This window comes from Ovis canadensis, chromosome 13, assembly GCF_042477335.2.
Source record: "Ovis canadensis isolate MfBH-ARS-UI-01 breed Bighorn chromosome 13, ARS-UI_OviCan_v2, whole genome shotgun sequence".
In the NCBI taxonomy this organism is placed as follows: Eukaryota; Metazoa; Chordata; class Mammalia; order Artiodactyla; family Bovidae; genus Ovis; species Ovis canadensis.
Window position 1 is genome coordinate 30,562,874 of NC_091257.1, and position 13,865 is coordinate 30,576,738.

The 13,865-nt window shown below is 44.1% G+C and overlaps 1 protein-coding gene across 30 annotated transcripts in view; it reads left to right on the forward strand.

Annotated features, from left to right (window-relative positions):
• CELF2 (CUGBP Elav-like family member 2) overlaps window positions 1-13,865 on the forward strand; it is a 553,512-nt gene that overhangs the window by 286,992 nt on the left and 252,655 nt on the right. For 2 of the 30 annotated variants that reach the window (XM_069547210.1, XM_069547219.1), the window contains exon 1: window positions 4,348-4,489. The exons of the other annotated variants lie outside the window; for them this stretch is intronic. In XM_069547210.1, coding sequence (XP_069403311.1) covers window positions 4,428-4,489 — 62 coding nt within the window. In that variant the 5' untranslated portion in view covers window positions 4,348-4,427. Of the gene's footprint in view, window positions 1-4,347; window positions 4,490-13,865 lie in introns of those variants that run through there. 30 annotated transcript variants of the gene reach the window in all.

The following is a 13,865-nucleotide window of genomic DNA, read 5'->3' on the forward strand; positions in this document are numbered from 1 at the left end:
CAACTAGGCAGAGACTCTTAACTGACCCAAATAGCAGTTCATTCATGAGATAATGTGACCTGCAGTCATGGGGATGGAATCTGTTGATTGAACTGTGGTAATTCTGGCATAGAACAGACTCTGCAGTGATCAGAGAATCCGTGGAAATAAGCTCCGGCAGGAAAATATGGCAAAAGCTGTGCAAACCTCATCTCGATTCCAGGAATATTTCTTTCTTGAGACATGTGTATCATTTGTCAGCTGGACTGTTCCTGATAATCCATTAAAGCTTGTCTTTTATTAGTGTGAAGTGCCTTGGTATCAAAGGGTTTGAGCAATTAAGTGATTTATATATTTTAAGGTTGGTTTTCAGTTCATAATTTGGGACTCACACCTTCTGTTAAAAAGGGTTTCCCCTTTGGAGACGGTCGATGAATGCTAGGGCTTGGGGGTATTCACACGTTGGACAGGCATCGTCATCACCAGAGCATCTTTACCTATCCTGGGGGTCAGTACTCTGCAGTGTGTGTCCAAGTGTGCATTTCTTAACTGTGATGTTGCCTTTTGCAAACATGTGAGGTTCTTTTTGTTCCCTTCAGCCTTCTTCTCTGACAGTGAATGTCTATATTGCTGAAGGGAAGTGCCTTAGCACTGGAGCTGTCTCAGATGCTTTTTGGAAGGAGATAGGGAAAAATAAAGTCAGTATACCAGTTAGTTTTGGGCTTCCCTAGTGGCCCAGTGGTAAAGAATCTGCCTGCCAACACAGGGGACTTGGGTTCAGTCCCTGAGTCGGGAAGATCCCCTGGACAAGGAAATGGCAATGCGCTCCAGTGTTCTTGCCTGGAGAAGCCCACGGACAGAGGAGTCTGGTGGGCTCTGGTCCCTGGGGTGGCAAAGAGTCAGACTCAGCTTAGCAGCTACGCAGCAACAACACACCTGTTGGTTTCCTACCCAGTAAACAACTCATGTGATGGTGTCCCGGATCATTCATAAGGGGCTTCAGTAGCTGGTTTCGACAAATTCATGTCAAAATGGGAAGATGGCAAGAAGGCGGTTTTCCTCTTCAAACCAGTAGGGAAAAACTTAGAGAAAATGTAAAATACTAAGGTCAGGCCTTATTCAGTCAATAAATATGTCTATGGAGCAGCGGTGAAAGAGAAAAACAGTCCCCTCTCCCGGGCCAGTTGGAGCATGCAGCCCGCTCCTGGACACACACACTACCTGGGTGTCTGTGGAGGTTTGGGGAAGAGCCGTTGTTGCTTTTATCAGAGTCATCTGTGGAGTTTCCTCCATCCGTGGGATTCTCCAGGTGAGAATACAGGAGTGAATTGCCATTCCCTTCCCCAGGGAATCTTCCCAACCCAGGGATCGAACCCAGGTTTCCTGCCTGGCAGGCAGATTCTTAACCATCCAGGCCACCAGGGAAGCCCTTAATGAAATTAGTCTCCCCCTGTATTATAAAATCTTTTCCCATGTACCAGGTGGTGGGGCTGCTGGGGGCAGAGACCCCTGTCCCGTGAGTATGGGATCCTTGGTGATGCTGAGGTTTGTAACCACCACCCACCCCCACCCCACCCCACCCCCACCCCCGAGACCACTGGCACAGATGCTGCTGGGCCATAAGCTCAGCAGTCAGACCCTGTTCCTGGGTCTGCAGCAGCAATATCATGTGACGTGACAGGTAATCCTCCCAAGGGGCAGAAGCTGCAGTGTGAGGGGGTTGAATCTGTGACATGCACTCCCAGTTCCCTCCTACCTCCCGTTGTTCCTCACTTAATGTCGCCCTAACCTCTTAATGGCTGTTAACAATGTCATCTCGTGAATTCCCTTCTGCATTTTGAAAGGAGGAGCCCAAACATCTAACAGAAACGTTTGAGGCCAAAAAGTTCTGAGGGAGAAGTCGTTGTAACCTCTTTTCAAGAGCACGTACACATGTGCGTGTTGGACAGATTTAAAATCACGGGGCTTAACTTGACGCCATTCGATTTTATGGGAACAAGCATTATGAGAGCCAGTGGAAATATATTTTTCAGGTGCTGGTAAAAGGCAGATCCCTCACCGGGAAACTAACTTTGTGAATTTTCTGAAGATCTGAGATGTGTGAGATGCATAACCCGTTGCCGGGATTAATGTATTGAAGCTGACTTTATGTTTTCTAAGGAAACTAAAAGTGCTGCTCAGTCCTGTGTGGCATATATTCCACTTTTACTTAAGATTCTACACACATGGTAGGGAGAGTACCAGCTTTACAGGGGAAAAAAAAAACTTTTTAAATCTAAATATTGATTTAAATCGAGTCATAGCTCTTTGGACAATACCACTTAGTCACTGTTGTTTCCAAGGCAGGAAACTTGATGTTCTGGGTGGTTGTAAAGGAGAGAGAACATGGCTCCCTCGTGTACGTTTCAGGGGGTGGAGTAAATCACAGGTTATTTAGAGTCAGATCAGGCAGGAATCTGAACCTCTCTTTTTCTCTTTATGGGTTCTGTGATCTTGGGCAAGCTAACTCACCTTCTGAATCCCAGTTTCCCATCTGTAAAAGGAGAACACTCATTCACTTCGCACAGTGTTGGGAATTTCAAAGCCAAACAGGTAAACCATCTGCCCCCAGTAAGTACTTAGTAAATATTTGTTCCCTTCATTGTTGTCAAGTATCTTGCTGTCCAGGCTGGAGAGGTGAAGGAAAGTATGAAAACATATAATCATAGAGAAAAATGATGAAGCAATAATGGGCAGTTTCACTTATTTCACAGAATGTGCTGAGGAAAAACAAAACTGGAGTTGGGATCCACTTTTCTTAAGGTCCCTGTTGAGAACCTATGCGCCCTGCTTGATTCCAGGTGCTGGGAATCAAATCATACATAGGCTTTGCCCTCATAATCTTCGTGGTGTTGTGGGTTAGCAGACATGGATTAAACACTCACACGGTGACTTCCCTGTTGGTCCAGGGGCTAAAACTCTGCACCCCAAGGCGGGGCCCCTGGTTTGATCCCTGATTGGGGAATTAGATCCCACAAGCTGCAGCGAAGACCCAGCACAGCCAGGTGAATAAATAGATAAGTAAACAATCAGGGACATGTTGGAACTGAGCCAGATGGAAAGGCAGTTTATTTTAGGTGAGGTGATACACAGCATAGGCAGCAAATTGGGAGGTATGAAGCATGAGGCGGCAGCTGGCCTAGACAGCTTGAATCCTGCTCTTCCCCTTCCTGGATGTTTAACCATGGCCCTCTCTGAACCTTGGATTTGTTGTCTGTAATGTGGAGACAGTGGATTAGCTCCTCAAGGGGCTATGTTGAGGACTAAAATTGAGATAAAGCCCATTGGGCCTCCCACGTGGCACTAGTGGTAAAGAACCCATCTGCCACTGCAGGGGATGTGAGAGGCGTGGGTCCCATCCCTGAGTCGGGAAGATCCCCAGAGGAAGGCATGGCAGCCCACTCCAGTGGTCTTGCCTGGAGAATCCCCTGGACAGAGGAGCCTGGCGGGCTATGGTCCATAGCGTCGCAAAGAGTCAGACGTGACTGAAGCGACTTAGCACGCACAAAGCATGTTGGGCACCTGTTCTAACCGAACATCACACCCTTCACAGCATGATGACAAGAGTCAGTGCCCGTCCCAGCCAGGGGCTTGTGCAAAACAAATGTACACCAAGTGAAAATATTTTTGTATGTTTGGGTCATAGAACTTGGAAGCTTGGGATTTAAAAAACTATTTTAGAGAAATCGTTTCCAGCCTCTGTGCCCCTAAGCCCCTGAGAGGACTGCAGAGTTATGAGCAGAAATTCTAAAACCCTTGAGCACATCAAGCGTTATCTGAGAGGTCTGTGTGCACGTGTGTGCGTCACAACATTTGTGTCATCCATTTTGTTGCTGTTTTGATCAGTAAAGTGGAAAGTTTTGAACCGTATTACTAGACTCAAATACTTTACACACCCTTCTGTATAGTCTCAGTCATCAGGTATCGAAAAAGTTCAACTGATATCGCATGATGGAGCAAAAAAATCTTTTTGAATATGTTCAAAAAAGGTAGGAATTACTGTTCAAGGGAGTTTGAAAAAAATGGCCAAAGGTTGGAAGTTGCTTAGTGACTTTGGCTTCTAGCCTCGTTCTCCATTCTTGGAAAGCATGTCAGTTCTATTCTGAAGTCAGATATCATCACTGAAATGGATACCTCCATTCTCAAAATATCTTGGCACCGCCTTAGGAGCAATGTGGAATTAAAGCGAGAGATTCCACCCAAGGTCTGGTTGGTGTTATTTGGGTTCCCTAACTAATATTTGGCATGGAAATGGGACCCGTTATTCTTTGAAATGGGACCTTCCCTGTGGTTCAGATGGTAAAGAATCTTCCTGAAATGCAGGAGATCCGGGTTTTGTCCCTCGGTTGGGAAGATCCCCTGGAGAAAGGAGTGGCTACCCACTCCAGGATCCTTGCCCAGAGAATCCCATGGACAGAGGAGCCAGGCAGCCTACAGTCCACGCGGTCACAGAGCTGGACACGACTGAAAGGTGGGTGAACAGGTGCCCTCCATTCCCTGCAGTTCTTCTGTGACCCAGTGTTACTAGCAGCAGAAGTGTAAGCAGACCCAAATCAGAGTGATCACCTGGGCATGGCCTTGTTTGACCCTCTGCGTAGGAAGACACCCATTCCTTCAGTGGAAACCCACTGTGGCCTTGTCCAGCAGTGGGACCTGTGTGTCCTTCTTATGTTCAGTTATCTGAAGCAGAACAGTCTGAACTACTGGCTGATGCCATTTAGGGGCCATGTTAAGCTGCATATTTAAATTTTAGAGCTTATTTTCTCCTAGAAAACAGTTCACAGGTAGGTTCTCAGTTGGGGTACAGAAAAAAGACCCTGTTGAACCCAGAAGGGAATGAGCTAAGAGCTGTTTTTCATGATATTCTAGTTTGCCGCTGTTACTGTGGGAAGATGCCTCTCTGTCTGGATCCCTGGGCCTAAGAAGTGAGCCACCTTGGCCCTTGCCACATGACTGCCCCCTCCTTCCTCGATGACTACGTCTGAGTGGCAGAGGCGTGGGGAGCCGCACAGTCACCTCTGCTTTCGTAACGCGTGCTTATTATCTAAGGCCATGTTTCTAATTCCTCTACAAAATAGTGAAAGAGACTGTCATGCCACACCACCTTATTCTGTTAGCATATCGTATCCGCACGTGCACTTTTTAAATAGAACAAAGTGGATGCAGGTTAGTGTGAGAGCTGTTCAATAGAAAGATTGTTCTGTGGAACAACACCTCGTTAAGGAGTAAAGATCAACTAGGGTGGAGTCCCTGTGCATAAGAAGGACATGATCAGGAAAGTTCAAGAGAGATGGTAGTTTGATCATCAAGACTAGTCTGATGGAGTGTTTTATTCTATTTTGTCATTCAGCCGCATCCACCTCTTTGCAACCCCATGGACTACAGCACTCCAGGCTACCCTGCCCTTTACCATCTCCCGGAGCTTGCTCAAACTCATGTCCATTGAGTCGGTGATGCCATCCAACCATCTCCTCCTCTGTCATCCCCTTCTCCTCCTGCCTTCAGTCTTTCCCAACATCAGGATCTTTTCTGAGTCTGTTCTTTTCATCAAGCAGCCAAAGTATTGGAGTTTCAGCTTCAGCATCAGTCCTTCCAATGAATACTCAGGACTGATTTCCCTTAGGATTGATTGGTTTGATCTCCTTGCAGTCCAAGGGACTCTCAAGAGTCTTCTCCAGCACCACAGTTCAAAAGCATCAATTCTTTGGTGCTCAGCTTTCTTTATGGCCCAATTCTTAGACCCATACATGACTACTGAAAAAACCATAGCTTTGACTACATGGACCTTTGTCAGCAAAGTAATGTCTCTGCTGTTTAATACACTGTCTAGGTTTGTCATAGCTTTTCTTCCAAGGAGCAAGCGTCTTTTAATTTCATGGCTGCAGTCACCATCTGCAGTGATTTTGGAGCCCAAGAAAATAGTCTCTCACTGTTTCTATTGTTTCCCCATCTATTTGCCATGAAGTGATGGGACCAGATGCCATGATCTTGGTTTTTTTAATGTTGAGCTATAAGCCAACTTTTTCTCTCTTCCCTTTCACCTTCATCAAGAGGCTCTTTAGTTCCTCTTCACTTTCTACCATAAGGGTGGTGTCATCTGCATATCTGAGGTTATTGCTGTTTCTCCCAGCAGTCTTGATTCCAGCTTGTGCTTCATCCAGCCTGGCATTTCACATGATGTACTCTGCATATAAGTTAAATAAGCAGGGTGACAGTGCACAGCCTTGACGTACTCCTTTCCCAATTTGGAACCAGTCTGTTGTTTCACGTCTAACTGTTGCTTCTTTACCTGCATACAGGTTTCAATGAGGCAGGCGAGGTGGCCCCCATCTCTTGAAGAATTTTCCAGTTTATTGTGATCCATACAATCAAAGGCTTTAGTCAGTGAAACAGAGGTAGATGTTTTTCTAGAATTCTCTTGCTTTTTCTATGATCCAGTGGATGTTGGCAATTTGATCTCTGGTTTCTCTGGATTTTCTAAATCCAGCTTGAACATCTGGAAGTTCTCAGTTCACGTACTGTTGAAGCCTGGCTTGGAGAATTTTGAGCATTACTTTACTAGCTGGTGGAATGAGTGCAATTGTGTGGTAGTTTGAACATTGTTTGGCATTGCTTTTCTTTGGGATTGAAATGAAAAGTGACCTTTTCTGGTCCTATAGCCACTGAGTTTTCCAAACTTGCTGGCATATTGAGTGAAGCACTTTCACAGCGTCATCTTTTAGGATTTGAAATAGCTCAACTGGGATTTCATCACCTCCACTAGTTTTGTTCATAGTGATGCTTCCTAAGGCCCACTTGACTTCACACTCCAGGATGTCTGGCTCTAGGTGAGTGATCACACCATTGTGGTTATCTGGGTCATTAAGATCTCTTTTGTTCTTTCTATCAAGATGTTTAAGAAGCTCAGAAGAAGGCTGCTTTGTCAATAAAGTGGGTTAATGCTCTGAGCCATATGTATTGATTCAGATGTCCAGACTCTAAATGTGAATATATGTCCTCTCACCTTTGTTTCCGTTTGGTTTGGCATTTAAGAGACTTGTCTTTTGGGGATAAAATATTTGAGCACAGGAGGTGACACCATTGGCAAGGATGAAATGGAGGGAGAAACTGTTGAAAATTCTTAGGAATGAAATGAAGAGTAATACTGATGAAGAACCCAGGCAAACAGATACTGTGAAATGATGCCTAGAAACTTTCTGGGCAAGAAAAAAGTTACTGGCGTGAGAGCAAAATCTTACTTGACAGACATCTTTAATTTACTGCTAACATTAATATCTCAGAAGGATCAAAGCAAAAATCTCTTCTTTTTTTCCAAATTTTTGTTAAAAGCTTTCTTTACAATGATACCTCAGCGTGCTTTTTTTAGTGTGAGGGACCCTGATTATTTCAGAACATTGGTTTAGAAAAAAAAACTCTGAAGTTCTGAGAAAAGTTATGATACCTTGTTTTTAAGAAGTCTAGTTAGATTGCTAATGACATAAAAACCAGAAATTTTTAAGTAAGAGCAGATGAGACAGGAAGCATTGCTTGGATCCTGGGCATTATCTTGTTTTCAGCTTCCTAAAGCCTGAGGAAATTTTAAGTTACCTGGTGTGAGCTCCACAAATCAAGGCATTGGTCATCAGTAGTGGGTTTTCAGGCTTAAAGGGGATTGACAAGAGGAGGGCTTGCCTTGGAAATCTAACTTGGGTTATTGGTAGCATGGAGCCTTCCAGAAAGCGGATTACAGTATACAGAGTCTGGGCAAGAGGTCTTGGGCTTGGAGCTCAGACCTGCCTTCTAGTTCTCACTGTCATTCAAGGCTGCGTCACCTTAGGTGAGTTGCTGTATTTTTTCTGGGCCTAAATTTCCTCGTGTACAAAATGGTAATTTCCCAGATCCATTGTGGTTTTAAAAACGATTAACCCTGAGACATGTCATCAGTGTCTCCTGGCAGGATGGTAGTTCAGATAAAGCTTAGGGTTAGCATTAGAAAAATCGGATTGTCTACCTATAGAATGGCTAGAGAAACTGTGTGAAGAGATGGAAGTGATGTGTGAACCTAGAATGGGAAAAGGCTTCTCCTTGGTTAGCTTTGTTTTGATTGACATTTCTATAATGACGACAACTGCTACTGTTTTTCTTCTTTCTTTTTAAAGGCAAAATTAGGTAAGTGAGCAAATACTGTACTGGAAAAAAATCATAAGTCATCCCAAGTGGGTCAGGTCTGATTTAGTCCAATATTTAAGGTGTTTAAGTCTTTATTGACTGCAGACTTGACACCGTAACTGGGAGCAAAATATCAAAAGTAATTAGGTCAGCCTGTGGTGTTAGAAGCTTCTGTCCTCCAAATATGTGGTTGTGAGTATGTATTCTTCTGCCTCCTGGAAAATGATGCAAGTCCTCCGAGCCCTATAAAAATACATGTTATTAGTTCTGTTAGCAAAACTTAGAGTTGGAACTGGAAAGTCATTAATTTCAGAGTTAGCTATTTATTGCTAAGAGTGTTCAACACCCTGACACTCTCAGAATGGAAAGGCCAAGTGAGCCTCTTGACAGATGAATTACGAACGATTCCCCCATAATCTTTACCATCCAGCGCACATAAACATAAAGGTAATTTCACTTTTATGAACTCCAGTCCCATAGCTCTAGAAGTTGTGTGTGAACAGAAGAAAAATTTGTAGGAGGAAGACAATTGTCTGATACATAAACTGCTACGTCAGGATCCAGACATAAATTATATATGTGAGGAGTTTTGCAACGAAAGCCCAAAATAACCTTTGAGAAACAAGTACCGAAGGGAATGGAGAAATACAAATTAGTTTGGGAAATGACCTGCTTAGATTGACTAGAGCAAGCTGTTTTCTGCTAGTTCAAGGTCATTCCCTCTGACAGGCCTTGATGTCTCATCCATGTGAGTTTTGAACACATTCCCTTGGAGGGCACTTCCACAGCCTAATGGCTTGAGATATTTGAAAGCTTCTTTAAGACAGTCAGCCTAAATTTTCTTTTAATTTCCTCTCCCAGCATCTCTGTAATTGCCCTTTCTTGTATTGTCCTAAAAGGAGTTTGCGGGGAACATGTGGAGTGGGAAGGAGTGTTCAGTTTTTTCCTCTGGGGTGCTACAAATTTCACCTTTCATAAACTGATGCTTTGCTCACGGAAAATGACTACAAAGGGAATGAATTCACCGCTTTTCCAGAGCTGAACAAGTTCTGCCTGTAATAAAGGTGCCCACAGAGACTAGCTGGAGCCTGAGTCCTGGAGGAGAGAGGTTGCCTGAATGTGTTTTTTCACTACCCTTATTCTAGTTCTTGGCCCATTTCGAGAGTCACTGGCCTCATTTATCGCAAACCTTCTTCCTCCCTGAAAACACCATCTTCCAACTCCAAGCCCTACCCCATACACACTGACCACTCAGGAAGGCTGTGTAAGAATGTAGTGGGACAGTGTCCTGTACCCATCAAAACCTTGCTGAATGCATAGGGGTAATCAGACCAGCAAAGTGTGGGTCATTCTGTCTCTTCATGCACTGCCTACAAAGAGTACAAAAAGAACACCGGCGATTCTGTGTTCTTGTCCCTGTGATGTACTCTTGAGCACCATGGGTGAGACTGTAAACCCGTGGATGCTCCAGAGAGAGGATCCGGGAGGAATTTCGTTTCTGGGGATGTGTTTGAGAGTCATACTGCTCCGGTCTTTAGTGTCGATGTGATGCGATTAAAGAATTAAATAAGCAAACACTTTTGGACCAGAAGAGAGTTGTTCTCCAGTCGATTAATTCCCTCGAGCAGATCGCTGCCTCCTTTCAACTGTTTGTATTCTGAGAGTGCAGCTGAGGTGTGAGCGCCTTGCACTCCTTCATGCACTGACCAGAACTGCTCTGCCTCCTGTTTTACCTCCGTGCCCTCTCTGTGGTATTCAGGATACTCTCTGTATTTATTGGCCTAGAAGTAAAAACAAAAACGTTCTTAAACTTCTTCAGAATGATTGGGTACAGAGGAAGGCATCTGGAAAAAAAAAAGTGTAGATTTCATTCATTTTTTTAGGATCTACTCAAAGTCCTATCACCTAAATGATTTCTTATTCCGTAATTTCTCTATATTCCACGTGTGGACTTTGGTTTTAGTGCGTGCCCAGCTTTGGGGGTTGATGGACAGTTATCTCCTCCACAAAAACGTGGGGAAACTGCAGGTCCATGGAGTCTGGATAATCAGAATAGAGAGGTGGTCACTTAGCCCTCTCTTGGGCTGGCTTTGCTGTAGCCTGGCTGCATCCTGGTGTGTGGTCAGAATTATCGTGGCACAGCACAGATGATAGTGTTTCGTAATGAAAACCAGATTGCTGTGGGATCAATTAGTTGCTCATCATTTGTATCACTCATAACTGAAAAAATGAACCTGGCTGAATAATCAAGAGTGTAAACCACTGTTAACTGCTCCCAGGTTCAGAAATGTCTTGGCTGTATTTGTAAGAGCTGGTAAGGTAGGATGAAAAGGGTTTGCACTTGGCAGACACTAGTTCAAAGACTGGCTTTGCTACTGAGTGTCATCTTAATGAGTTCTTTAACCACTAAAGTTATATAGCCATCTAAAAAAAATGGAAATTACATATTCTCACTTTATGAGAATTAAGTGGGGTCGTGTATAAATGGTCCAAGTAGGGACCTCCTTCATGTTAGTTCCCTTTGCTTTTTCTGTCTTTGTTTGAACAAATTTGTATATTTACAAGTCTTTGGGCTAGCATCTTTAATGGTTTATTTCTTAGTAAGTGCCCAGTTTCTGACCCATCGTGATTGCTCACTAAAATGTTCAGGGAATGAGTGAGTGGATGGTTACATATATTTAGTGGGGTGTGGCCATTTTTTCCCCTCTGTTAGACAAGGAACATAGAGTTCGTAGTTTTCCCCAAGATTACCCAGAGGATGGAATCACTGCCTGCACAGACATCCAGAAATGTACTGTACAGCTCTTGTAAATTTCAGGCAAATGCAGTATTAGTTCCTATATGTATTAACCATTGCCTTCTTCTCCATCAAACACTCACTTTGTGAAAATATGATTTCTGCATGGCACTGAGTCCGATGTTGGAGGACCTTTTCATTGTGTCTTGTAGAGGGAACCTCATCCATGTGCTTGATTTGAAGCATGCAGTAAGGAGAAGGCATTCAGAGGTGGAGGAGAATGGTGGCCACTCTCTTCTGGGACAACCTTTGATTGGAGTCAGAGTCCTAATACTCATTTAATGAAAAGAAGGTTGTTGGAACCATCATTTGATCGACATCTCCTGTTACTAGAATTAAGTCTAACCAGCTGCCAGTTCCTGGAGGCAGGTGGCTGTAGCTTTCTGTCTCAGCATCTGCCTATTTTTCCATTTCTAATTGGCTTTGTTAGATAAGTTAGTCTAGTATTTGTTTGAGAAAAAAATATCTGTGTGTGTTGAACTTCTCCCAGTTGCTTAAGCATCTGTTTCCTAGAAATCAAACTTTCAAAAACTGAAATTCTATAAATGTTAAGAGGGATTATTTTAGAGGAGGGGACAGGCTCAATTTTGTGATCAATTCTTTAGTACAGTGACGCATTTACTAGTTTACGTTCTGTTCTAGAAGGAATTTTTTATATAGTGGGGCCTGACTAAAGAATATTAGGACAAGAGCATTTCCATCCCCAGTAGAATTTGTTCCCAGAAAAGGTGGAAATTATACATCAAGACCCTGCTTCACTGTTTTGGCACCACTGATTCAAATACTAGCCAGAACCTAGGAGAGTTGAGATGGGGGTGGTGGGAATGTTCATTAAACTGACATGTTGGAACCTCTAAAAAGGTTTTCATGGAGTACTCATTTAGAAATAGATGAAAATTTGAACATATATGTGTGTGTGTGTGTGTGTGTGTGTGTATATATATATATATTTTTTTTTTTTTTTTGCCTGAAGTACTTGATTCATGACCCACCTTTCTGGTGAATGGTTTGCTAAAGGGTTTCCCATGTGCATCTCTTGTAAAAGAAAGATTTCTTCAGGGTGCATTGGTCATTATTGACATACTTTCCCTAGATTTTAATTTCCTCATGATATTGGTGCTCTCTTCCATACCTTTTTAACTCATAGAAAAGAAAAACACATCAAGCTTTGTTCTGAGGCCAATAGCATGCCGCTCTCACCTACTTTTCTTTCCCTGGAGGGACTTCCAGATTTTCCTGTGACTTTGGCCGGTTGATCCCAGAATGGTAAATATTCCAGTGAACGGAGCCTGAGCCCTGGATTCCTCCTTTCTGGTTGGAGCCAGGGTTCCTTGGAGGAGAGGAATAAGGAGGGAACATAAATGTAAGACTCCACATGGATATAGAAAAAGAACTTATGTTTACCAGGGGATAAGGGCTGGGGAAAAATTGGGAGATTGAAACTGACGTATACACGCTGCTGCTGCTGCTGCAAAGTCGCTTCAGTCGTGTCCAACTCTGTGTGACCCCATAGATGGCAGCCCGCCAGGCTCCCCCATCCCTGGGATTCTCCAGGCAACAACACTGGAGTGGGTTGCCATTTCCTTCTCCAATGCATGAAAGTAAAAGGTGAAAGTGAAGTTGCTCAGTTGTGTCCGACTCTTCGCGACCCCATGGACCGCAGCCCACCAGGCTCCTCCATCCATGGGATTTTCTAGGCAAGAGTACTGGAGTGGGGTGCCATCGCCTTCTCCATATACTCACTACTATATATAAAATAGGTAACTAATAAGAGCTCAACACTCTGTAACAGCCTGCATGTGAAAAGAATCTTAAAAAAAAGTGGATTATATGTATATGTGTGGCTGATTCACCTTACTTGTGTCCCTGAAGCTAGCACCACGTTGTAAATCAACAATACAATAAAAAATTTTTAAAAATCAGAATCCAGTCCCATCCACCCCCATGTTAATCCCTTGCTTAAGCCCCATTGCTTTTTTCTCAAGAATTCAAAACTCTTAATTACTCCCCAAAAGACACACCCAAAAATGATACCCAGCCTTTAGCTCCTCCTAGCAGAAGACCTAAAGAAAACCTGTCCAGTAGGCAGACTCCTGTCTTTTGTTGAAATTACAGGAGAGATCAACTCAGTGACCAGGCGCAGGTGATAACATTCCTTTCAGCTTTTCTGGATTTCTGGGTCATTCAGCTGTTCATTCTTGTACAGAACATTGGTGGCTGCCAGGGGCAAGGCGATGTCCTGGGTTTCCCTGCAGAGCAGAGAGCATGGTGGCCTAAGGGTCTTGAAGCACGGGTTGCAGGTTCCATTGTGCTGTGAGTGACTGAGTACAAAGAAAACAGTGTTAGTTGCTCAGTCGTGTCCAAGCCTCTGTGACCCCGTGGACTGTAGCCCACCAGGCTCCCCTGTCCATGGACTTCTCCAGGCAAGAGGACTAGAATGGGCAGCCTTTCCCTTCTTAGGCACCCTCTCTGACCCAGGGATTGAGCCTGCTCTGCTGCATTGCTGCTCTGCTGCATTGCTGCTGCTGCTGCTAAGTCGCTTCAGTCGTGTCCGACTCTGTGTGACCTCATAGACGGGAGCCCACCAGGCTCCCCCGTCCCTGGGATTCTCCAGGCAAGAACACTGGAGTGGGTTGCCATTTCTTTCTCCAGTGCATGAAAGTGAAAAGTGAAAGGGAAGTCACCAGGCAGACCCTTTACCGTGTGAGCCAACACTGTATGTAAACTGCTCCTCCTGCCTGGCTAGCTCCTCTCTCACCTGTAAAATGAAGGGATTACTCTGAGCTCTGAGATCCCTTCCCGTTCTAAAACTTCTGTGATTTTCTGATTACAGATCTCTCGAGCCAGTAATTCATCATTCCAAGTTTAGGCTGAAAACTCAGTTCTTTCGACTCTCAGCCTG